At 40.2% G+C, this 27,772-nt stretch overlaps 1 protein-coding gene across 8 annotated transcripts in view; it reads right to left on the bottom strand.

Moving 5' to 3' along the window:
- The window catches only part of lef1 (lymphoid enhancer-binding factor 1), a 63,337-nt gene extending 44,578 nt beyond the window's left edge, over positions 1 to 18,759 (bottom strand). For 6 of the 8 annotated variants that reach the window (XM_086032242.1, XM_086032238.1, XM_086032243.1 and 3 more), the window contains exons 1-3: positions 18,068 to 18,759; positions 16,082 to 16,139; positions 11,900 to 12,024 (exon numbers count right to left, since the gene is read on the bottom strand). In XM_086032242.1, coding sequence (XP_085888368.1) covers positions 11,900 to 12,024; positions 16,082 to 16,139; positions 18,068 to 18,283 — 399 coding nt within the window. In that variant the 5' untranslated portion in view covers positions 18,284 to 18,759. The remainder of the gene's footprint in view (positions 1 to 11,899; positions 12,025 to 16,081; positions 16,140 to 18,067) is intronic. The other 2 variants (XM_086032241.1, XM_086032245.1) reach the window with 2 other exon arrangements.
- Between the last annotated feature and the right edge of the window lie 9,013 nt (positions 18,760 to 27,772).

Raw genomic sequence — 27,772 nt, 5'->3', positions numbered from 1 at the left:
GGATTACATTTTTACATCAGAAACTGAATTCAAAAGTTTATGTTAGCCAAAATGCACTCAGGCCCGTCGTCTTTTACAAACTAAAATGCGTTCTGTATTAACGAGGGGATTCCCAAAATGCTGTTCTGCAATTCTTTGTAATGCTTTATGTCACAGAAGCAATTCCTCTGTGTGATTACACTTCAGCTGAAAAACAACCCAAAATTTATGGTATCCAGTAACCACTTTGGCCTGATGTAAAAGGAAAAAAACCTAAAAGCTCACCACATAAAATTGATCTTGTGCCTTATGCTTGGACTAAGTCGATTTCCTTGGGATCAGTCAAGTACAGGGAGTTCTCCATTTACGACAGTCCCGATATGACATTTTGAGGTTATCAACGGCACACAATGAACTACTTTCTTCGCAGTTTAAGGACGTTTTTTATTCGATTGCTTCATATTTATGGCCTAGAAGTGTTTGTACAATAAACTTCTTAGCTAAAAAGAAAACAAACAATTTAAAACGTAAGCTACGTAGAGGCCACCTGTCGTCTATCCCGTCCACAATGCCGTATTGACATTGAATGAGGACGATTCTGTCAGATTTCTGCTCATCTTAAGAGGCAATAGATGTGTTCAAAGGTACAGTATGTGTTGATATTTGACGCACTGAAAAAAAAAGAAGAAAGCAAAAGCCTTCATTTCAATGAACAGCTTGGCTCATAAAGACCCGCCGCCACCCCTCCTCTTTGTACTGTAACTATGCAGGTCTACTTTACCAACCTCCTACACTGGGGACCATTAATATTTCAGCGTTGTCAGATAGATGCATGCACCCACAGCAGAAAGAAATAATGAGCTTCTGAAAAAATATGAAACAGCAAAGAAGAGAAGGCGGCGGAGGAGGAGCGGGAGGGATGAAGGGCGCTGACCATCTAGCTTCACGCCACAGAGCGGCTATTGATCATAACGCTTGCTTCTTCGCTCGGCGAACAAAGTGGGCTCTGTTGATGCGTTGGCCAATTCTGGACACAGCCGGCAGCATTTGCACCCATGTTTCACTCCTGTGGTCTCATTGTCAATCCCCCAAAACTGTGGCCCACCATGTACCTCAATGGCAGCTATTCATCTTTTTACTCACTTGATTGGCGGTATGGGGGGGGGGGGTCGAGCTTAAATGCTTGCAGCTAAGCTTACGCTGATTCAAAACTTTTGATGCAAGCTAGTGTCGTGGTTCATATGGCAAACTTTAGCATAGCTGGCGTGGCACGTTCCACTTCAACGTCCCACAGACAACAATCACCTCACGATGAGCCATTTCTGGCTTTATCTCTGTTCCATAAAAAAACGGCGCCAACACACAATAGGAGGGATGAAGTCCACCTGCAAATTTATTTCACTTCGGCGCTAGTATCAGAGCAGTTAAAATAGTTGTGATAAGAGTATTTCTTAAGCCCGTATCTCACTGAGTGGCGAAGGTTGGCACACGTTCACAAACAGTCGCAAAGATGTTCGCGAGACATTCGGTGTTAATGGTCACAAACAGTTTTCGCAAACATGTTTGAACACGTCTTTTGCAACTGTTTGCAACCTTTTAGGAATCGTGACGAAAAACCAACTGTATAATTGGCACCTATGGAGAATGGGCTTATAAAAACGATGTGGCAATTTTCAGACTCAATCAAAGTTATAGTTAAGGTAGGACAAAAGATAACAATTCTGGGGATTCAGTCTTTGGCTACTGTTCAGTAAATGGCACCAATACAGAAGGGGGTGCAAAGTCAACACAGCTATTGTTACGCTTTGGAGGTATTATCAGCGCGACCACATACTGCATGTGTAAGCGCCTTCAGTATTTAAAGTAAAATCTGCAAATAACACACACCCATGTATAATACGCCCCCAACAAAATCACCCTCAAAAAGCATTTTTTTTCTCCATACTTGTGTATAATGAGGTCCCCTGATTTGCTTCCTTTATTATCAGAGTGAAAAACATGACTGAATGAAGATTCAAAACATTCCAATTAAGCGTAAATTCTTTTAAATTCAGGTTAAAAACTATATTCTTTTGCCATACATATGATTAAGGTCTTTCAAAGTATTTTTACAATTCTATTTTTGAAAATCTTGTTCTTACACTTTAAGATATTTTTTATTTCTTTGCTTTGGGTTTGAATCTCTTTAACTCTAGTTGTAACTGCTTATAATTGTAGTACTTTTAATTACAGAATATGAAGCAGATTGAGTTTTGTTGTACATGAAATATCGTGCAAGCATATTTCCATCATGCTCTGATGGTCTCCTGTATACACTAAATAAAGCATTGAGACGGAATGAGGGTACAAACTACAAAGTCGAGCCAGCTACTGTCTGGGTTTGGCGGTAGTATCAATGCGGTAACAGAGGTGGGAAATCTGCCTACGTTTCAAAGTCTTCCAGAATTTCTGTCACTTTTCACTATAACCACATCCACATGGAATGGGGTATGAAGACGACCAATTTTCCATCTTCCAAGGCAGTTTCAAAGCAGTAACAGATGTGGGAAGCAGACTGTGTGTAAGTATATGTAGTAATGGCGCATGGCTGTTGAGTATTATCATCACCGACACAGAATGGGGGTACAAATTCGCCTCGGCTATGATCCGACTTCCGAGGTAGTACCTGAGCCGTAAAAGAGGCAGGACATGAATCTATTTCTGATTAGGAAGTCGTCACCGCAGCCTCTAAAACAGAACAGGGGAATTAGGGACGAGCGTGGCAAGGCCTCTCAACTGACCCTGGAGATCAGCACCAGACTACATGTGCAGAGTGAAGCCCCCTGAGCAGGTGTGGCCTGACTGACCCGCTGGCCGACTGACTGACTCCAAGCGACCGCCTCGCACTCGATTTGGTTAAGCCACATTCGGATCCGCGACGGGTGTCGTCGCTTCAGGCTGCTGCGCTTTGACGGGTGAACCACGCCCCGGAACACAACCACAAACTCGGTTCAAGTCTGCGCCTTCCTGTCCTCATCAAGGCAGAGACACTGAACGACACTTTTTTTCACTTTTTTTTATTTGGCATTCCATGTAAGCAGGCCAATTTCCAAGACGGAGCCGCACATTTCTTGATGTGTATATTGACTACTGACCCATTTTAAGGTTGAGTGCAATTTGGCCGCTGAATCAAGCACAAATGTTCATACACGTTCAAAGATCTTCACCACCTTCTATATGTGATGCCTGAATTTTGTCATTAGGACTCAGAAATGATTCACTGAGAAATTACAGAGAATGTTCAAAATGCCAACTCACAAAATGTTAGCACACATGGGAATAAATATTTATGCAAGATTGATTCAAATTCAGAACTCATTTCCATAAATGATTTTGAATGTAATTGAGTGAAAAACTAAAAGACAATCGCAAAAAAATGACATGGACAACGTTATCGAAATTATTCCAGATTTATATGAATCCAGCACAAATTTGCAAAGCTTCCATGTATAACAAGCAAATTTAATAAAATGGCATTCTGTAAAACACAAACCTCTGCCAACAATCCAAAATTGGAGAAGCACCAAATTACACACCAGAGATGACTACATTTTCTGATAAAATCCATGCATTTTTTTTTACAGACAAACTAAAACACATCTGAAAGAAAAACAGAGTCTAAACTGATAAGTAGTAGTTCTGCAGTAGCTTTTTCCCAACGTCACACAAATGAGCTGATATTTTGAAGTTGTAGTGGTTGAGTAAGTAGAAGAAATATATACAGATGCGTTAAATGCAAAAGGTCTCCATTCATTTCAATGGGCTTCTCTTCGTGGGAAATGTGGAATTGTTGGAGAAGTGGGAACTTTTGCAATGTGAACATTTGATATCGGAATGTTTGAATGAGTTGAGGGACGCATACATTTTAGAAGGACAAAAAAGTGGGGAGAATAGTAAAGTCTTCTGATGGAAAATAACGTGTGAATATTGTATTCTATCTCAAACTGTCTTTCAAACATAAACATCATATCTGACTGATACACTGCCTCCTATTGGCCCGGAGGCTGAACTATGAAGCCATAGCACTCAGAAATAAATCCTCATCCTGTTACAGTTTATCGTAAGAGGCAACACTTAGAGGTCGACTTCTGTTTCTCATATAAAAAAGAGACGCTCACAGTACGGCCGAACGCCGTGCTCCATTTCACCGCATGAAAGGCGCAGATAAGGTGATTGCAACCACATGGCGTCGTTACAGCCGTACATATGGAGAGTGAGTGTGTAGTGGAACCTTGGGCGTTAATGGCGCTGTTTAGAAAAAGAGCCGAGCTATGGCGGCACTACAAAGGCTTTGAAAAGGGCCAAGTGTTTTTCGTGTGTGAGGTCCCCTTGGCGCAACGCACATCTTACGCCACTCGGTAAAAGCTGCACTGCAGATGACATCAATGTCACCGTGACTCTCTTGCTTTATTGAGATCATCCAGCCGGAGACCAACTGAGAGCTGCGATCACGTGCAATCCAGCTGCTACTCGAAGCATACCAAAGACCTTTGGAAGCTGTCCACTCAAGCAGGGGTTCTCAATCTTTTGGTGTCTAGGGACCCTTTTACATGGGAGACATTTTCCAAGGGCCAGTTCATAATCGTAACGCCAATTAAAAATGCCAAGCATATCTACATTTATATTCTGAAAAAAAATTGTTTTATCCTGTAATCACATTCATCCAAGTCAGATTTATGTGTTGATACATCACATTCATATCAGAGCTTTTAATTGGCCCGTAATTAAGGTAGGAACGGCAATAATTGGTTTATTATGTTTGTTTTATTGACATGTCAGTCCCCATATGTACAGTAAGCATTCCCTTTCTTGATGATACTAGACTTGAGATTTATTGCACAATATTTTGCGTACCCCCAAAATTAAATTAAAATGAATTAAATTACCGGTAATTCAATTAAATCTTTTTCTGGAAGTTGTAAGTCATTTCACCTTCTCCCTCTTCCAAAAAGCTCTCAAAAGATGTTTGGGTTTTTGTCTTTCTACTTTTTTTTTTTTACCTATTTTTGCTAGCTTGTGGAATTACTTATTTTCTACCGTATTACATGAATGAAACGGGCAGTTTGACGCGTACATAGGCAAACGTGGAAGCAATTAATTTTCATAATAAAACGTATTTCATACTCTGCTGATCAACAAAATAGTTTTTGTTCAGTGTCTCTGTGCGGCTGATACCAAATGGCCCACTGACCTGTACTGGTGGCTCAGGACCGCTGCTCTTAAGTACATCCAGCGTGTACATGGATGCTTGCTGGTAAACGCAGTCTTCTCAATATCTCAATAACAGGAATCTTACACAGTAGTGCTGAGGGCATGAGCAAAGGACACCCGAGTGGTCCAACCAAATCCAGTTAGGTAAGCCCGGGTTAGTGATTCCACGCTGCGAGACACTGCCTGACTAGATCCGTCACATTCCCGCTACATCAAAAGAAAATGTGCGGGCACTGTAAAACCCATGCCCCCTCCCAAAAACCCTCCATCTTCCTTTGCCACACCTTAAGGATCTGCAATTGAGAATTCATTGGGAGAAAGACTCTATGGCTTTGGAAAGAAAGAGGCTACCCCAAGGCCACCATTTGGTTGGGTTGCCACAGTACAGTTTGGTACACTAAACCTTGATCTGACTTGTGGTGTTTGTGGACAGAGGGGCGATCGTGCTAATAATACTCCCAATTAGAAATAGCAGTATCAGGCAGGCGTCTTTGGTGGATATGAGACTCTGCAATCACGAAACTCTGTTTCCACCAATGACAGCAACAATTTTGCCAATTGCTGAAACAGCATTGTGTTGCGCTGGCATACTGAAGTGACCCATATTGCACTGGTACCACAAAAAAGAACAGGGTACAGCATCAGCAACAAATAAAACGGCTGATGAAACAGGGCTCAGATTCAGGTGGAAACAGAGCTTTAAATGGCAAAAGATTGAACAGGCGGAGAATCAGGGAAAGCTCAACTATGTCTGTTTTGTCCGTAAAGGTGCATTCACACTGGACCACTTGACAACTGAAGTCCAGTATGTTTGGCTATTTGAGGTGCTCTGATCCATACTCAAGAAATTCTTCTAGTCCTCTGAAATGCTTGAATGAGGTCTATGGTTTAGCGTGCCGTGTTATACAATGATCGTCATGAGGTGCAACACATACGTAATGAAATGAACCAGCCGACTGTCCTCTGTGGTAAGAAAAGGAATTAACTGCACTTGACAACTTAACTCTGGTACGTTCAACATTGGTCCAGTACGCTCTGATACTCAAGATCTGTACACTTCGCCTCCGCTGCAAGGCTCGGAAAAGGTGGGCTGTGGCCATACAATTACTGTACCGACGTGAAACAAGTATAACAACATACCAAACTAAACTGCAGCAACATTCACCCGCAACACCACTGCAACACTCAGTGACTCCAATTCTCCTGAAGCTGTTCCAGAACAGATGGAGATCACCTGCACGTCAAGTGAAGAAGCACACTTCCGTTCTTTTTTCAATACCTAAACTTGTGTGGTTTTGTGCAGAAGAGCCAGGACATGGCGGCGGCAGAGTATTCCTGGAATAGATCCATTGCACGGTCTTTATTTAGACTCCGTCATTTCAAAATCCTGATTTAGATTTCGGGCGACTCAGAAAAACATCCTCTTCAAAGCCACGAACAAGCCAGATCCCTCCCTTCGCCCGTCATGGCATCCTGAAGGTTTGGTGGGTTGACTATGACTCAAACGGTACACACGTCATCTGTGAAGGCATGCCAAAAACTTTCAACACAAATCACCCATTAGTTTGTCTATTTTACACAGAGACGCCGGTGTAGAAACAATGCAGAGAAAAAGAGTTTGCCCCCTTCCTGATATCTGATATTCTATGCATCAAACTTAAATTCAGATACCATCAATCCAATACCGTATATCAATACTTCTCAAAGGCAACACAAAAACCTGAAATGATTTTATTCATTAAAGTGTGGAGGATCTTCAAACATATCTGGCCCAATGTGGTAAATAAAGACTTAACTGTGAATAAAATTGAGTTCTATTTCAGACTTGCTGAATCAAGAAATCGCTTAAGTTGAAAGTGGAACAAAGACGCACATGGAGTGAAGTAGGTAAAACATTTAAGAACAGGTAAGAAACATGACTGAAAGACTTTCATCCACATGCAGAAAAGGCCTGATTCTAATCTAAAGATATGTGACTCCATACATTTTTCTCCATATCCTTCGTGAGAACAAAGAAAATTGGAATAGTGCCACTTGAACCATGCAGTCAGAATCTGGCCTTAAAGGACTTTTTGGTGCTAAATCGCAGGGACCGTCAGTATTTCAGATTATGTGACAAAAATGGACGGGGCTTGTTTAATCAAATGCCGATCATCACTCGTCGGTGTCATAATAAACCAAGTTGAAGCGCAAACACCTCTATAAAATGCACATTCAGCATAATCTACCCCCAAAAATGAGACGATTAGTTTCTCTGATACAGTACATGTGTGAGGAAAAAACAATTTGTTGCCCGATACTCTGACAATCTTTGCCAATTCTGAGGTTTGTTTTTCCCAGCAGGACAATGCTCCATGCCACACAGTTAGGTTGATAAAGGTGCAGATGAAGGACCACCAGATCAAGAGCTTGTCATGGCTAGCCCAATCGCCATAGCTGAACCCCAATGAAAACCTTTGCAATTTGATCAAGAGGAAGACTGATGGTTACAAGCCATCAAACAAAGCTGAGCTGCTTCAATTCTATCATTATTTGATGTCTGAAAATATTCACCTTTTGACCATTTATTTTGGGGGTATTTTGACCATTTTTCATTTTCTGCAAATACATGTACTCTTGGAATTTGGGAGGTATGTTATCAGTAATTTATAGTATAAAACAAAACTAAAGCGCTCATTTTATTTCAACAGGTATGAATTGCTAAATCAGAGAAACTAATCTATATATTTTTTTCCAGCACTGTAGTTGGACCGCTATCTAGTTTTCTACGCACGCCAGCGCTTTTGCAAAGACGCAAAGACTTACGCGTGTAAAGAAAAAAAAGAAACCCACATAAAAATCTGCTGACAATCAGCGGCTCCCGACAGCTCTGTCATGGCTGGTCGGCATGTGTGCAGGAATGTCATGGTGAATGGAAATCAATCCAAAACGACTGTGACGGGGGTTGATGGTGGGGTAGGACGATGGAGGGAAATGAAAGAAAGACGGAGCCTTTGATGTGAGTGAAAACTGATCCCAGGCCTGCAGATAAACTGCGGCGACCGTGGCGTCTGCGACGCTGCCATCGGATGAAACAAAGGCGTTAAAAATGACTACTGTTTTATTCAAGATGGCTCCAAGAGAGGAAGATTCGCGAAAGAAGAACGTGCGCGGTAAATGAAAACAACGAGAGGCTTTGAAAATAAATAAATAAATAAATAAAAAATTGGCAGCGAGCATGCCCCGGCTGGGCCTCGTATAGTACGTCTGCTGGGAAAGGTAATTTCCTCTGGTGGCTCTCGAAGCAGACCTCCTCAAGCGCTTCCATGTGATTGGAAACATGAAGAATTTGACTAGCGTGTGGATGGAGTGGTGTTTTTGAATTTCATTTTTACAACTCAGAAAATGATCAAATTAATTATGGAGTAAACTGCTTAACTACTAGCTACAGAAGCGCTGTTGAGTCATTCCACTACTTTGTGGTCAGAAGAAGAAAATGACATCAACTAAAGTGGGGTAAAATAATCGCCCAGGATGGATAAGGGACCGAGCCCCGCTGCAAATGGTGAAAACACGTCAGCAGTTGACACTCAAATTATGTTTATAATTGCCTATATTAAACCGTAAATATATCACAAACTATGCTCCCAAAACACATTGATAACTTAACTTTACAACTTTTCCTGTAATATCGGAACTTTATTCTCGTAAGATTACATGTTTCTTGTGACGCTACAACTTTGTTGTCACAACATTACAATATAGGTCTCATAAAAAAATTTTCCTCATGTTATGACTTTTCTGAAAATATGCAACTCGCAGCTTGTCGTTAACAGTAGCTACAAGCTTTTTTCTGGTTACTAAACTCATATCTTTTAGAGGTGTATTTGCACGAAAAAGCCCAATGAAGCTGAACATCAAAATGAAAAACAGAGAGAACAAAGGTAACTGAGCGTACCTTGGTTCGTGACGAGACCGCGGATTCTTACGCCCGCTTCGCAAACTACTTCATTGCATGCCATATGTAACCTCAAAACGTTAAGACTATCGTAAGCACCCCGTTTACGTCAGGTTTATGCTAATGGTAGTGGCAGAAGAGAGATTGAAGTAGAAACAGAAACAAAAAAAATCTAAAATTAACAAAACATCTACAAGTACCACAAACAAAATGTTAGACATAAATTCATAAATATATTCAAAAGTAACTTCATACAGACTGCACGAGTTTGATTCCCAGCCACTGCCATGAAGAAATAGGTGGCTTGTGTCAGCAAGGGCCTCTGGTGTAAAAACCGTGCCAGACAAATCATGAGTGACTCGCTGTGGTGACCCATGACGGGAAAAGGCAATAACAAAATACAAAATGTTATAAAATAAAATACAAATATTACAACAAAAATACACAAATTGCAACAATAGCATTAAAAAAAAAAAAAAAAAGACAAAATACCTGGGACCACCATAATACGAGTACCACCTATAATTGGTAGTGATTTCATTAAAGGTGTGTCACCATTACACACAGAACCAACGATTAGCCTACGGACCGGTTTAAAATTATAAAATGTAAAATAATACAAATAATGAATATACAAGTAACTTCAAAGAAACACAGACATCCAATTCATTATTTCCTATTGTAATATAACGTGCCAAAAAGCCGGTGGCAATGCTGCCAGCCATCCCGGGTGGAGACATTCGTGGACATAACAGCATTAGTGTGGACAGCTGCGAGGGGACACAGGAAGCCGCCAGTGACGGATCTGCAGCTGGCCTGATATTTAGGCCATTACAGGGGGAAGGTGGGGCGGGGCAGAGGGGGGGCGCAGGCCCTGGACCGCACTACTTACTCAACTGCAGTGGATCCCGACCTCTGTCATACTGAGGCCAGTGATCGTGTAATCGGTATATTTCAATTTCAGACTGGTCATTTATCTCTTGCGGAAAACCTCAACTCAGCGAGCACTCTTCCAATTGTTTTTTTTGGTTACACTTAAGCCAAAAGAATGAGCAGCCTCAAAAAGGTGACCTCTGGTTATAAAAGTTAAGGTAGAGGGTGATTTATTGTTTTTACGATTTACAGTGAGACCAAACCAGTTGAGGCACTGTTTCACTGATTCACTGCCGACTAGTTAGTAGGCTGCAGAAGATGACGCTAGCTAAGGCCTAGATCCATGCAGAGCTCTGCAATCTGCTCGAAACAGAAGTTAAGAACATTCCGAGAGGGATGAACCCCGCCCTGATGCAAAGCATTTACCCAGTTTGCCCAGGCCAGTGAAGCTAGCATACAGCTAGCTAATTTAACGTGGCACAGTGGTTAGCTACTTTTTACACCTCTAAGACCATTCAAAAAATTATATCTGACTTTGTCGTAAGAATTTTTGTTTTGCCAAAATGTCATTAATTTATTTTCACACTGTTATAACAGCTGTACTTGTTCAATTCTGACTAATAGTATGACAATGATGGCGACAGTTGAGCTCTGGAACTTAATATTTCTATTTCCATTAGTACCTACAAGGAAAATGTTTCCAAATGCCTTCAAAAAGCTGCTGTAACAACATTTTGTGACCTAAAACAAACAAATTCAACATCTACAGTCGAACCGCAAGTGACATTCAACACTGAGGTTGCCACATTCAGAATTCGGTCAAAGTTTGTCTTTAAAACAGCACAACCTGTAATATTGTTTTTATGCCGAATTAGAGTGTTTAATGCTTTTTTTTTTTACGCACTTGTAAGACTATTATAAATGTTAAACAAGTAAGATGAGCATCGTCTTACTTGTTTAACATTTCTAATATTACACTGATATAAGGTAATGATAAGAAAACATTGCCTGCACACACAACACAAGCTTTATGACGGCGACAGTTTGGCCTTGGATCTCATTAATTTCTATTTCCTATGCTCCCAAAATGTGGCACACAGTTGCGTATGAAAGCATCTACAAATTTCCAGCTCCAGCTGTGTTATGTTCTTAATTAAGTAAAATAAAATAATATATACTCGGTGTCCCAGAAAGCTCTACTCCCTCTTTGAATACCCATGACTCTGGGAGTGGAGAAGATTTTTGTTTAGACTGTCTACTTTTATACCAAAGAACTATCTGAAACGTAATGTTATTTTCTTTATCTTCTATGTCATAAACACCCAAATCAAAACAACATATATGAGGACTAGCCAGATAATAACTGAAGACATTTTCTTAGGACACCTTGTAAGTGCATCTCAATAAATTAGAAGAGTTGTTATTAAACATTTTACAACAGGTACCACCTCAAAAATACTTGGTTCATGACAAAAAAAAAAATACAGTAGCATAGTAGGCCCAAGTGTTCACTTAGAATTAGACAGATGTTTTATTCCTTAAAAGTGCATTTAATATTACTGGAAGCCATTTCAACATTATGGACAGTTTGAACATTATTGCGCTTAAATAAAGAAAATTCATTTTTAAAAGATTAACTGAAAATGTTCTCAAACGTTAACTATACTTAACAGATAGGTATAGAATGAAAAAAAAAAGCAATTGCAACATTATGCAGAGATGAACATTAAGAGAGCATTAAGTTAATTCTATGATTCTTTCATGTACCGCTAGAGGGGGGCCTACCGAAATAAATTCAATTTTGCGCAGTATTGTAATTTATTAAGATGCACGTGTGTATGTATTTAAGTTGGTACTGACCGTTCTGGGCATGGGAGGCGAGAGGGAGCCATTGGTCATGTAGGAGTCGTTCATGTTGCCCATCATGATGTAGCTGGGGTAGCTTGGGTAGGTGTGGCCTTTGCTGTACAAGTCCTGATGTTTCACTGATTCCCCCAAAAAAGAAAAAGACACAATTCAATAAGCAGCCTTGTAATTTAACATTGTACAAATACTTTGTTACTGGACTGAAACAGAATTTCCATATATTTGTACATAATCCGCTAAATTAATTAAATAAAATGTAAACTTTTACTGAGATATATTTTCCCTGAACCCTTTTGTGACAAAATTCACTAAATTCCTTCTGATGTTTGTGGACATTATAAAATAATTTGACTTATCAGTACTAAAGCCCATGCAATATCAGAAAATCACTTAATATTACTGTGATGATATATTACAACAAATGTAAGATAATTTCAGACTTTTTATGCAAGTAATATTTTACAAGCTGTCTTTAACTTCTGCCAGAGTTATTTCTTGTTAAGGTAATTTTAATAAATCTTTTTTTCAAATGTAATTTTATTGCATTCTGTACTTGATACAAGACGGTCAATAAGTCAATAAACAGAAGTGGGTAGAGTCGCCAAAAATGGTACTCAAGTAAGAGTACTGTTACTTTAGCAAAATATGACTCAAGTAAAAGGGTTTCGGGTAATTCTCCAAAAAGTTAAAAACTACTTAAGTACTGAGTAACTGGGAAGTAACATCTGATTATTTTTTTAATTAGATGAACATCAAAAACCTAACAATATACTTGAAGTGTTAACTACAATACTGAATTCAATTGTAATTGAAAAAAAAATCAACCATAAATAATGGTCTTAAATTAATGTTGTTGCGTAAACAGCACAGTAGGCAGACATTATATAGTTGTTGTTTCATGTAAATAAGTCACTTTGAAATGTTTGCTTCTGTTTGGGGCTGTGTGCAGTTATGTGACTGCCAGGCTGTGTTTGATTGATGGAACGGAGTCTCTCGTGGTTATGTTGGATTGTTGAGGCGTTATGTGACAGAAGTCTCTCTGACCAACCATAACAAAAAGATTGCGCAAGCACTAATAGATAAAGTCGACTCCTACATACTTGTGGTTTGACACCCATGCATTTGCATTGAATTTTTCCTCAATATTTTTAAACACTTTTCCATAATTCGGTTGGGATTTCTTTCATCAAAAATGTAGAGTGAATGCTTATCAGCGCTGACAAATTTTTGGGGTTTGATTTTTTTTTTTTTTCTCCAATGCATTTCAATGGCGGTAAATTTTACCGGCCCGATCACTATCACCCATGAATAGCGGGGGTTGACTACATGTCGTTAGCTTATAATAGTATAATTGTCTAAATCATTTTGGATAAAACTACTCTGACAAGCAAATGTAGGGTGTTACTGTTACTAGCCAGCTCTGTCAATAAATCACACTGAATAATAATATCGCTTTAACCCGCGGCACATTTCGCCTCGGCCTTTTGTCCGCGGCCTCGCAGTGGACTCTGACTAAATTGTATTATGCGCAGGAACAATGGAGCCCCTCTGTGCCAATTAGCACCAATTAGATGAACATACAGAGTGTGTCAAAACAGGAGCCGCCCCAACTGTTCTTCTATGACCTAACAACAAGAATAGGAGGAGGAGGCGGCGCTTTATACAAGAGGACTCAATTCAGCACCACTCGCCACTCAACTGTCTAATAAAGCCAGGGGCGGGTGTGCGGGGGTTGTGAGTGTGTTTGTGGTATTTAGCCCGACGGCAACAGGGATCTTGTTGTGAAGAAAGCCAGTGTTTGGTTTGAGAGAAGGAATGGGGTTAGGGTTGGGGGCGGAGTGAGCGGGGAACAAAAGGGGAGGCACACTCCACCTCAAAGGCCCCGCCGATGACCCGCCAAGCGGAGGTCACGCCACAATAGGCCCACGAGGTCCCGAGAGGCGCCCGCGTGTGACCCCCGACGCCGCGTTTATTATGGCGAACGCGTGACTGGTGCCAGCTGGGTTGATCTAAATATAGAGACGGCCGGGGCCTGTGCAATCAAAAAATGTTGGCAAACGATGATGATTTGAGCAACGAATTACTTGAAAAGGTAGCACAGTGGGCTAGTGGTTGGCACGTCTGGCTCACAGTGCTAGGGGTTCTGAATTAAGATCTCAGCTCTGGCCTTCTGCTCGAGAGTTTTACACAGGGAGGAAACAACTACACAAGTAGATTTGGCTTTTTATGGTGCCAGCCAATGTACTTATCTGTAGTTTACTTGTGTATTTATGCTTCTGACGACTTTTTTGCAAGTACTTTCCACTCCTTAAGTTGATTTGAGATCGGCTCAGTAACAAAAAAAAACAGGCCAAACAGTAAACATACGGAGAGGAGCATGAACCAGGACACATTAACATATTCCCTAACTATAGTCATGTGTCAGCAGCCAAGTAATGTATTTAATCATATTTTTAAGATGTAACTACTACCCAGGGGGTCAGAGATTGCTGGTGGGTCGGAGTGATGTGTTAATGTCTTTTGACATCAGTTTTGTGAAGCAATTTGTGGTGCTTTTTAAGTATGAAAGGTGCTATGTAAACGCTTGGACTGGTTGCTTGTTTAAGAGAATTGTTTGATTTTGCAAGAATGATTCGAGGTCAACCGCCAATTTCAATCAAAAATTCTCATTCTAATAAAAAAAAAAATCATACATGTAGGTTGCATTTAATTATTTATCATTAGCTAAATTACCATTTTTGTTAGCTTACAACATTAGCAAGCACATTTGGTGAAACCATAAAAGTAAAGAAAGTGCTTGTAGCTCGTAAACAACAACATATACCATGCGCAAAGATTTATTGTCTTCTTCTCTGTACGAGTAATATGAAAATTCATAAATGAGGAAAGCTATTTTGTGTATTAGCATAGCATCTGTGTCCTGGCTGCTCACTATAACATGGCTGATTCTTCTTCTCAATACAAATTTCTAAGTTCATGCAGAGAAGTTTATCACAGGTTGTGGGTTCAAATCCAGATTGTGGCCTTCCTCAATACTATCAGTACACTTGACTCTTTTTTTAACACCGCTATCTGTACAGGAAGTGCTACCTGGTGAGGGCATGGAGACGGTTAGGGACCACAAAAACAAAAAATGTTCTCAGGATTGCAAAAATGTGAATTTTCTGCCATGTTGAGGCCCCTATAGTGCAATGTAACGGTAGCGTAGCATTTCTGTCCCAGGTGGGCTGCTCACTACCTAATGGCTAGTTACAATATGCAGTGGCTAACTTCTTTTTACACTAGAATAACAGTTAATGTGAATTATTATTTTTATTATTAATACTGCTATCATGGCTGCTCAGTATAGTACTATTAAACGTATGCCTCAAAGTTAGCTCTGTTTAGCCTGACTGTGAAGAGATTCTCCTCCCTGGAACACATAGTGACATGTGGCCGTCACAAGTATTACAGTATTACAGTGGTTAACTTATTTTTACACGTACACTTTTTACAGTCAGTCAACTACTTCCACAAGCTTTCACTTTCTACATCACAAGTTATCATAAGAGTGAAGTACTTGAGACTTTTTTGCCTCCTGTTGCAATAGACATATATGCCTAATTTTGTGTCAATCAGTGAAACCAGGTGTCTGTTTTGTTTTTTGTTTTTTAACTTTCTAGAGCGTACTACTGAGTCAGTTTTGAGGTGGTTACGTTTGGGACCCCAAAACTACACACATTTTCACCAGGATACACCTGCTTCCAAAAATTGGTGAGTTTTGGACTCTGTTGAGACCCTCCCCAAAAGGCGATTCATTTGTTGAAAGAATGATCATTAAAATTGCAAGCAGAGTTGAACCGAAATGGTCAATTCACGATTCAGTTCTGCACATAGATCGTTCCGATTTTTTTGTGGGTCCTGGTATGACGTATATGGCCACCTTGTTTTGGGTTAAACAGAGAAACTGTTTTTTATGTTTGTTTTTACTTTGTAATTGAGTGACTCGAGGGTTCTAATTATCTACTATGGGAATTCGTGCCTTGAAATAGCAACAGACTGAAGATGTAACATTGTATTCTTTCTGGAAAGGCCTTGTATTAATCAGAGTGACTGTTGTTTAGAAACATTCAAATACAGTACATGTCTCCCATTCCGAGCACATGGAGGAGAAAGGGATCTTTTTGCGTCACTCACCATCGTCGGGATGCTCTCTGTGCTTTTCGTGATACGAGTCTTGGGACTGTCTCGCCGCCTTTGTGAAAAAGAAGCCAGCGAAAAAAGAAAGAAAAGAAGAGGGGAGAAATTGAATGGCAGTGAATCGATTGTGAGGGCCTTCAGATGCTGTTAGACACACGGAGCTGCTGATGTGGTCAGAAGACCGCAGAATAACACGGCCTGGGATGAATGTACTTCTTTTTAGAATTTTTTTATTCTTTGCTTGTCAACAAGGCGTACACATACACGCACACCAGCACTATCTCCCACTTAATTAAGACGCCAAGACCTTGAGGGGCTTTACAAATTAACTTGTTTTCCTGAGTTCAATCGTTTTCATTCCAGCTGCCAATTTTATGTCTATCAAGGCTGTCATTGTTTTTTTTTACAAATTGAAATTTTATTTTTTTACACCCAAAAAAATAACGAAATAAATGCATTTTATATACCCAGTTGCTGTCAGGGGTGAAGAGAACACTAAGTACGCACACACTAACACGCATACACACATCTTCAGGATGGCTTCCAGCTGTTCAAGGGGGAACTTCTCGTGCATCCTAATTAACATTCAGTTCACGTCAGCCTCACGTCTCGGAACATTTCGCAGTCTCAGTCAAGACAGGGGTCCCCAAATTTCATTAACTTGGCGGTTAATGACTGAACATTCCAATAACTTGCTCATTTTTTATTTCTACCTCTATCTACAGTATGAGTGTGTGCGTGCATGTGTGTGTGTGTGTGTATGTGTGTGTGTATACGCGCAAAAAAGCATGATTCGTGATGGTTACATAAAAAGGCGTGCAAAAATAAAAGTTTTGTAATATTATGAAAAGAAATATTTAGAAAAAAATGTTCCATATATAAAGAAAAATGTTACAAACATTTAGAGCAAATACAGTGAATGTTTAGGATTTTTTTTTTTAACTTGGGGGAGGGAAATGCCATGACATACATGCTTCAAATATTTAGAAAATAATTCACATTAAATTAAAAATACATTTGATTTAAAATTCACGGAATATTGTACATTGAGGGAAAATATATAAATATTTAGAAGAAAATACTACAAATATTTAGAAAAATATCACAACTATTTATAGAAAAAATACAGAAAAGATTTGTGAATATTACAAAATATTCTAAAAACATGATTGTATGTATTTTTATTATTATCAATGCAATTGCTGCTTCAATTCAACTATTGGAGCATCTTTCCCAGATTAAACGACAAGATGTCCTCACTATAACTATAACATTGAACATCCGAGATTTACACCTGCTTATTATACATAATCAAAATAGTTTGACATTTATTATGTCATCTTAAGTAGCTATCCTTGCATTTTACTAGTCTGTTGTAAAAGGCAAATATTTAAAACATTTATGAATGTTTGTATAATACCTTTTTAAAATGATTGTTTAGAATTGTTATGATTGTTTTTTACATAAATATTACAAAATATGATTTAGTCCAATAAATAGCATTTGAACCCAAATATTAGCCGACTCCTAGCAAGGCCTTTATACAACAAGATAATTTAATGGTAATTTCCTAAAAACAAACAAAAAAAAAAACCCCACAAGCTTTAATTAAGCTAAATAAATTGCATAATGCCGAATGTGCAGGGGTGGACAACTTACAGCCCGTGGGCCATAAAGCAGCCCAGAGAGAGCATTTCATCCGGTCCACCATGCAAAATGCAGCCCTTGAGCAACTAGTATTAAGAAATAAGTCTAAAAAATATAAACCCGCACATATATACAATACATAAATTATTATAAATTTAGTATGGGCCTTGGAGGACTCTTAATAGGAACAATATGAATCTTTTAGGGGCCAGGCTCAATTTTTCAATTTAAGCCAAGTGAAAGGATGATTTTTAGCATGAATGAAACAGAGGTGGCGGCCTCACATGTGTGTACTTGTGTGTGTTTTTCTTTTAAAAAAACACAGAGGCTACTGACCAAATGACTCACATCGTGGCTGTTACTGTTGGGGCTTCCCTCGGACTCGTTGACCAGCGACGACTTGATGTCGGCCAGGTCTCCCTCCTCCTCCGAGTGGCTGAGCTCGGCAAAGATCTGCTCCTTGTGCGGCTCCCCCTCGTCCTTGAACGGGATCATTTCGTCCGTGGCGCACAGCTCCGGGTCTCCGCCGCCGCCGCCTGACAACTGAGGCATGTCGTCTCGCCTCTTTTTGCACCCACAATCCTGCCCCCCTCCTGAAAAAAAACACTCAAAAATGTGTTGTAAAAAAAACAAACAAAAAAAAAAAGAGTATAGGAACTCCCAGTGGAAGGTGCCAAGTTGTTGACCCCCTGCAGAGGGGAAACAAAACACAAACGGAAACAAACGTCCACAAATCACCACGTTTCACTCAAAGATGCTTTATCCACACGTAAATGGGAAAAAAAAGTGCATGTGATAGTCCCTTTTGGGTCCCGGTGAAGAAGTCAAAAAGAGTGTGCGGATATGCGCATCCACAGTCCTTCAAATAGCAATCAAAGGCAAAAGAAAGGTGATGTTAAAACCAAAACACACACACACACTCCGTGGAGAAGACTTTCCCAGCGCTCCCACAGCGTTTCCACGGTGTAATGTAACCGGTGTGTGTGAGCGTGTGTTGGTAATGGAGCTTCTCCCTCCTCCTTTTTCCTCCTCCTCCTCCTCCTTCTTCTTTTTTTCCTCCTCCTCTCCAGTCAGCACTGATTGACACTCCCACTTTACTTCTCCCAAACAAATGGGCCGAGCACACAAGCCCAAGCGTGGACTGACTGCTCAAAACAAGCACACGTGGTGGCGGGGCCACGTTTTCCTCAATCGGGGGCCATTCCTGGAAAGACCTACAAGGCCCATGCTGAAGTTGAGCCACTGAGAATTTGAGTGGGCTAACTCCATTTTTGTCAATTTGGAGGAGGGATTTAAAGTTTTATGGCTGGGGTTTGGGGCATTTGGCCAATAAATTTGTTCATTTGTAATTGAATATTTACACTCTGCTGTAAAACTGCTGTGTCAAAAGTAATCCAAACTGTGTGAAAGAGCTAACCCAACACTGAGTCCAAAAGGAACCCAGATGATGCTGGGTTATTTACAGTATACCCAGTGCAATGGGTTGAGGATTTAACCCAGCACAGTGGGTCAAGTACCACTCCTTATTGTACTGGTTTAAAGTTATTTACTTAGCCTCATTTTAGTTTTTTAGAGTTTTTCAAACAGAGGGACAGGGGTCCCTAATATGAGTTTTAGGGTTCAACCATTTGCCATATAAATGCCACAAATATACACCCTCAAAACTGCTGGGTTAGAAATTGGACCGACCCGCCAACTTTGGATTCTTTTGTATGAAAAAAAAGTTGGGTCGAATTGACCCAAGTTCGTTGGTCGGTTAAATTGTTTACCCAATGGGGTTTGTTTTTGACCCAGAAGAGTAAATTCAAGTTCATAAATGCAATTTTTTTTCCAGGTAAATATCAGGCCTACTGCTACAATAATTCTCCATTTCACATCAAAACTCTGTATTATGCAACATAAATGTTACATGCTGTCACAAAAATAAAATATTTTGTCACAAAAAAATCTTGATTTTACCACCTGAATGGTACATTCCCGCCACAAAATGCACCACAGTGGCGATATATTCTATATCTACTTTCTCAAAATGGAAGAAAGAAACATTTTTAAATTTGAAAACCCAAAATATTTTTACAGATTTTTAAAAAAATTTTCAGGGGGCGGGGCGTTCAAAATAATAAACTTTTTATATGTTGCTTTGTTTCTGGCATGCGTGAGAATCCCAGTCAGACTGAGCCGGCTCAACTTTATAAAGTGCAGCGAGGGAGGAAGGGGGTGAGGGGAATGGAGGGAGAAGGGTGAGACGGAAGAGGGTGGGAGTGTGGGGTTGGGGGGGTTAGTGGGGGCGGAGCTGCGGCTGCCTTTGATCTGGCAGCGGCTGGCTCTTTCATCCCTGTAGCGCCCCCCCACCCCCATGCCCCCCTCACTCCCTCCATCCCCTCTTCCCGACCCGCTTCCTCACCCCCCTCCCCTCTCCTGACTCCCCCCTTGACACCCCCCGCATCCCCCCTCCCCTTTGTATGACTAAATTTGGTCCGAGTGTGGAGCCCGGCCAACATTTCCAGCAGCTGAGTGAGAGACATAAGCAGAGTGAGAGAGAGAGAGAGAGAGAGAGAGAGAGAGCGAGAGAGAGAGAGAGAGAGAGAGAGAGAGAGAGAGAGAGAGAGAGAGTGAGTGTGAGCGAGAGTGAGAGGAGAGAGAGAGAGAGAGAGGGAGAGAGAGAGGGAGAGATCTAGGGAGACATTAGTCGGGGGGAGGCGGTGAAAAAAAATAAGATCAAAGGCTTTTTGGGTTTTGGAAGGCGCGCGTGGAAAAGAGCTGGGACTGGCGGCATTCCAGAGTATAGCGGAAAGAGCAGACACGCGCACTCACACACATGCACGCACACACACACACTTTCATAAGAGTTAATTAGAGCCCAACAACTGAGCTTTCAGGGGAAAAAAAGAAAATAGTTAAGATTTCGTCTTGTTTTCAGCCACTAAAATAAGAGGAGATGCTGCATGTTCTGCCTCATTATTGTAACTCTTTAATTTAATTAGCCGCCTTGTTCACAATTGACCCCCCCCTTTCTCCTCAGCACCATGACCATCTTAACAGGAAAATTCTTTATTTGTTTGTTTCTAAGGTGATTTTACCTTGGATATGCTTTTTTAATTGGGGGAAAAAGAGGATTTGTGGCTTGTAAAGGTACAGGCCTGCAGGGCCCATTCTGTCACAAAACATTATATTTTGGCACGTAAATGATGTGTTCTGCAAACCCCAAAAAATTGTGTCACAAAAATTTGATATTTCATCACATAAATGGTATATTATACATCGCTTCAATCTAGTGGAAGAGCATTTAAATGTTCAACCTTTATGCCGCTGCATCGATAGAAGAAGAGAGATATTGTAAACAATGAAGTAAAATTGGACAAATTTCCTATAGTACGCCCAAGGCAGATTCGCTTTCGTCTATTCTTTTAATTCTATTTTGGCTTTGTCATAAAACGTCACAGATTATGACAACCCCCAGTGGACAATAATAATAACGGCAAATCACATGCATATATGCTGGTATTCTGCATGAAAAGTAATACAATAAATATTTGGTCGGTACTTCCTGGATTTTGTCTGTTGGTGGTCTGGAACAATAAACGAAGGAATACCTAACAGTACTGGTATATTTTCCATGTACAGTTCGGTCATATTTAACTTTTAAAAACAAAACATTTACAGTGCATAATTTAGAACTGTTTTACAACTTTTTGTTGTTTTCAAGTTTTGTGCAATATTTTCTAACTGAAGCATTATTTCCAAAGAAAATATTTATCTTTCTTTAAATGCAGTGTAAACACTGAAACTTCGCGCCTCGTTTTTGATGAGCACTTTGGCTGACTACATTATTGTATTTCATTGTTGATCATTATCGTTTTTTTAAGGTGCGACTTGGTGTAAAAAGGTTTCCGAACCAGTGCACACGAACGATAATGGAACCTCACAAAGTCATTTGCATCCACAGTGAAGCTGCCTGGCTACAGACCTTTGTTTGCTGTGTAATTGTGACGAAGCAACACCTTGAAAAACACAAAAGTATACACCTTGGCGTTGGCATCGATGTTCGGAACTTTACAATCTAATTTGGACGGGAATAAATACGAGGAAAAGAGGAGGAGAGTAAGTAAGTATAGAGCGCTACATTAGCATTTCTCCGCTAATGAGTTCATAAGACTGACCCCTCTGGATGGCACATGAAAAGGAAGCATTCCTGCTGCGTTGTGACCTCAATTCACTTTTCTCTCACTACACAGATACTACATTTTGCATGGCATATTAAGGCAAAGTGTACATACTATAGACACACACATAAAGGGCATAATTTAACAGCAGCACGATTTGATCACCGGTCTTGCCGTATTAAAGGACGCCATATGGTTACAAACTGTGTGAATAGTCGACACTGTGTTCTTATTTTTTTTTTTTTTTTTTTTTAAGTCGCTGTATTGGTTTTGAATTGTTACATTTACAATTGTAAAAATACAATAGTTTGCCAGACAAGATGACACTTTGACACATTAAGGGAATACTGTGCCTCTAAAGTCAGTATTTTGCCACCTGAATGTTATATTCTGCCACAAAACTGCAATATTACAAATTGCTATATTTTGGCACATAAATATTATATATTCCACCACAAACTAACATTGTTTTTCCTCAAAATGCTAGCTTTTGCCACATCAATGCTAGAGTATGTTGTGCCACAAAAAACAATAGTTTGCCACCTAAATGGTATAGTCTGCGACAAAAATTTTGCCACAAAATTTATACTATAAATTTTCCATATTTTGAGGCAGTTAGGCTTTTAGAGTTTTGTTTTAAATCTTAATGACAAAATGAGGATTAAAAAAAAAAATCTAAATGGGAAAAATGCAAATGGAGGAAATTGGAAAGGAACCAAAAAAGAAAACAGAGGAAATAATTTCTCCAAAAAGACAGAAAAAAACAAAAAGGACAAACAGGACAAAGAAGAATGAGGGAAAAATATTAAAGTACCCCTTGAAAAATACAGTTCCGTACATAATTATTGCAATTTTGTCGAAATGCTAAAAATATCCTTGCCAGAAAATGCTACTGTGAAACGATACTGCGAACATATGGCATGCTCAGTTCTTTTCTCAACATAGTTTGCATTTGTTTAAACCTAGAGATTATTGTTGCAAAATTCTCTTTGTTGGAACAACACACAGTCGAGGTTGTCTATTATTGTCTCATCTTTAATTTGCTCTATTTTCACCACTGTGCAAAACACTTCAAACAAGAAATTCTGCTAATTGTCTGCAGTTTGGCGCCCCGCTGCTGCTGTTGTCGAGTGCGCTGACTGGCGGTGGTGCGCTGCTACGTCACTTACCGGCTTGAGCTCAGAGGTTAATTCCCTCGTACGGCTTCATCCCTCCACCTGCTCGTCATCCGTTTCGACTTCCTTGATGTGAAAATTACAGTCCTGCGCCGGGACGGGAAACAAACGTCAAATCAGGATGAAAAGAGCCAGCAATTAAAAGTGTGATGAGACACCATTTATCAAAAAAGAGCAAAGGTCCGACCGAGGTGAGTTATTATTGTGCTCGGATTGGTAGGCGGCTTCATGAAGGGCAGGAAAGTGTCTTGGGGGTACTGTGAAGGAAGGAAGATGTGGTGATTTATGGCCCCACTCACAGCCACGCTATCATTAAAACGAAATGATTTTGATGTAAATGCTGCCGTTTGGAAGGATAGGCTGCAGGCGATAAATACACACGCGAGCAAAGTTCATGAGCAGTCAGAGTATGTTTACATTACAGCAAACTCGTAGAAAGTTTCGTTAACAGTTTCATGAACGAACAAAAATATTGTTAAACGATCGCTCTTCACAGCGGCCCAAATCGCTGTTCACAGCGGCCCAAATCGACTGAAAACGTTGTAATTTGCAAGCCGGTCAATTTGTTGGAAAAGTACAAAGCTGTGAATTTTCAAGGGCAAAACCGCACCGTAACCACTGGAAGTGATCGGAGAGTGTTAGGTACTGTAAGTATCTTTAATTTGTTAAGGTATCGCCATGAGGAATGACGAGATGTACACACTTATGCCCCTCCTCTGCCATATAAAGTGTAATTACAGTATATACTGTAGTTTTGTGTGTCGGATGCAAAGTTATTATAATTAACAAAAACTTATAAAATAACTAAAACTAAAATTGAAAAAAAAAATTTATTACCAAAATAAAAACGAAAAAGTTACAAATAAAAATAACAAAAACTACCAAACTCCATCTTATGTTTATAAAACGAACAATAATTATAGCGAAAATGTCCTTCGTTTTCATTTTCGTCAGTTAATATCATACGTGGGCATTCAGGGTTCATCTTAATCGGTGTGGCTGTACATCCGTCGCTACAGAAGAAGTTAGTTAAGTTATTTGAGAATCATACACTACTTTACATTACAAAACAATACTTAGTGACTTTTTTTTTAGCTTGCACCCGGCAAATACGCCATATATTAAAAAAACTACATCTAACATTAAAACTAATAAAAACAAAACTAAAATGAAGCGTTTCTGAAAAAGAAAAATGAATAAAAATTAACAAAATTACTCCAACAAACAATTAAAGCTAACTGTATTTAAAATACTAAGGTGAAAACGAAATAAAAACTAACTATAATGACAATCCTAAACTTCTATATCCCTGGTTGAATGTGTGTCTTTACGAGGCATCCACTTGCAGTGAGTGTCGTTATCTGGACTCACTTAATCTATCATTTGCTTGATTGTGCATTTAATATTAGCGTTACGTGACCGAGACAACTTGACATGAGTTAAGAGTCAGTCGTAGATGGATATATCCGGATACTTTTCAAAATAAAATATTTTTCAGCCTCGGATAATAAATAAACCGAAAGTACTGCATGTTTTCTTTTTCTTTCATCTGTGCAGCCCGCCACGGCCCGGTCCAAAGTGGAACGCAGCCTGGTGGTTGGAGACCCCTTGTCTAGGCGACAGTTGTGCCTTGTCATCCTAACGTGGCTCGTGGACGAAAAGTGCATTGGCGACAGGGGATCTCATTCGACACGTGAGGACATTACAGTACCTTAATTGTGCCTTTTTTTTTTTTTTTTTGTTCGAATGACAAGAAGCTCATGAGCATCGCAAAATATCTTTTTGCTACAAATTTCACTGTACCGCGGTGACAACTATACATCTTTTATGAACACCTGCACCTATCAACAAAACAAGTTCCATGGTGCCAGTGGGCAATCTCACCATATTTGCACAAATTTCTCTAGTCCACTGCCGAGATGGTGGCCGTCCCAGTTGGGTGACGTTTGTAAGTAAACACCATCATTGACTTCCCTCGAGGCTTCTGGGTCAGCCAAGTGCTAGACTGCCCATTAGTCTTCACAGGTGACAGGAGGGCGTGGCTGCACACAAACACGCACACACACACACACATGCCGTACAAAAGACATATCAAAAGCTTTTCTCTCCCAGCTGATTTCTCTTCAGGTTGCAGACAGGCAGTACCTGCCCCTGCTTGAACTATGTGAAACATTATTATAGTAAAATTTAACTTCTAAACTAACTTAATTCTTTCACTGCCATTGACAAAATTACTTGTGTTTTCACAGTCCAGCCATTCAATCCCAGGAACTTATTCATATTTTTTTCTATTTTTTCCAACATTAGGGTAAAAGAGTGACTGAAAATGTCTGGCAGTGAATGAGTTAATTTACTTGTGATTTGTGCTGCTGGTGGAATATGAAGGCAATCACAGCATCAGGAGTGGAGTTTCTGCAAGAAGCTACTTAATAGATTTGACATTTAGAGTCATCCATCTGACTAGGATTTGTTGTTAAAATTCAGTAGCTATCAGACAAAATATCAAGGATAGGTTCATACCACTGGTAATGAGCTCACAATGACAAACTTCCTATGTCTTTTGGGCATGACTTATTGAGATTTCCGGATGGTTCTACTCATGCTAGACATAGCTGCTAAGTCTTATTTTGCTAACTGAAACTGGCTCTGACCTTGTGCAGCTGCCTTATTAAGAGTTTCATATTTTGTGACGAGATTTTTATCCTGCCATGATCTGCCCATACACAATGACAAAGAGTCTAATTTTTCACAATTCCTAGCCACCATATGTCTGGTGCAAGCGGGTCTAGGAAGTTTGTTTTTGAAGGCAACGGGGAAATGGCCAAAATTTCCCCAAAATGTCTGCTTCTAAATAAAGTGGTACAATTACTGTGTCTTCTAATTTATTTTTTTTACTTATGATAGCAATACTAACCAATATTTAATGTTGCCAAGGAAAACTGTCTTCAGGGGCTGAATTTTCAACACAATTCCCCGGGAAAAACTGTCTTAAAAGGACACCTGGAAATGCCAATTAAAACCAAAACACTTTCTGTGCATTTTAGGCATGGGTTTTTGAAAATATTTTGTAGGTCTACCCATAATAGACATGGCTACCAAATTTCATGTTGTAATTGAAACTGGATTCAGGGACAGAAATTCAAGGAGGTGCTACCAAGCCTAAACTTTGAAGGTCTACCAGAAAGTCTTTACATGTGTCAGGAATTACACAAAATCTCCAGGAAAACACCTTAGAAATGCAAACAATATTTGATGTTGCTAAATGACTGGTTTTGGGGGCTGAAATCCAGGTGGCTGGTATCAACCCTGAATTTCAGAGGTCTACCAGAAAGCCTTTAAATTTGTTAGAAATCAGACCAAATTTCTACACTTTGATTTTGAAGGACCCCCTGGAATGTCTGCTTCAAACCAAAATATCTGACTTTGTGTGTCTTTTCTAACATGGCTTTTTAAGACATTCTTGTGGGCCTACTGATAACAGACATTACGACTAAGTTGCATGTTGCTAAATGCTAAATGAAATCCAGGAGACTTGTACCAACGTTGAATTTTGGAGGTCTACCAGAAAGTCTTTAAATTCATTAGAAATCAGACTAAATCGCTAAGAAAAGTTACTTTTAGATGGACGCCCGGAATTGCTGCTTAAACCAAAATGGCAGACTTCCTGTGACTTTCCAGGCGTGGGTTCCTGAGACTTTTTTGTGGGTCTACTCATGATAGACATGGCTACTAAGTTTCATGTTGATATGTCAAGCTGGTCTCAGGGACAGAAATTCAGGCGGGTGCTACCAAGCCTGGATTTTGGAGGTCTACCCAAAAGCCTTGAAAATGGTGCTTTATTTGGCCAAAGAATAATAACGATGAAGGAGAAAGTGTACACTGTAATCGATCCATTCAGAGTGGCAGGACACCATTTGTTTATTGTGGCCCGGCATGACTACACTGAATAAGGCCGGGCCAGCGTCTCCACTGTGCGCTGTTTGTGTTACATTGTTCAGGTCCAAAGGGGAAGTGGCCCGGTCTTGCGAGTACACACGCACCGACGTTCCTTTCATCATCCCACTGTGTTATTGGAGAAAGCACCGAGCGTTGCGTCAGGGCCCGCCGTGTCGGGGTCACGGGTCAGAGTTGCCCCCCCCCACACACACACACATACACACGCACACACCTCCCAATACCACGCCGTCATCCAGTTACTAATCAAGCACACGCCGCACCTCACTGACCCTGCTCCCGCGTCTGTACCCGAGATCAAAAACGGAGCGGTGCTACCTCTGGCTCTTTCTTATCAGCCTGGTTGTCTCATTACATCAACACGCAGGTCTAAACAGTAAACATCACCAAGCCTGCTTTGACCCTCATTGGACACGAGCATGTGTGCGTGTGTACTGTGTAGGGTTATCAGTTCTTATCCGGACAGAAAGTTACTTCTGGCTGTGGGATCCCATTATGTCATTGTTAGGATTCCTTACATGAGAAACATATCGCTGCTGTTGGGCAGAAACCGATATTTGATTTGATTTGTGTGAGGCAGCATGGTGGCAAAGTGTTAGCACGTTTGCCTCAAGATTCTCAGGTTCAAGGTTTTAACCTCAGCTCGGGCGTTTGTTCAAAGGTGTTAGTGTTTTCTTTTGTCTACATTTGCCCTGCAGTTGATTGGCCACCAGTCCAGTGTGTAGTCCACCTCTTGCGAAAAGTCAGGT

The sequence above is a fragment of the Filicampus tigris genome, chromosome 6 (assembly GCF_054856515.1).
Source record: "Filicampus tigris isolate MCC_2025a chromosome 6, RoL_Ftig_1.0, whole genome shotgun sequence".
Taxonomy (NCBI): Eukaryota; Metazoa; Chordata; class Actinopteri; order Syngnathiformes; family Syngnathidae; genus Filicampus; species Filicampus tigris.
The sequence above is the reverse complement of the archived record's forward strand: the minus strand, read 5'-3'. Positions and strand labels throughout refer to the sequence as shown.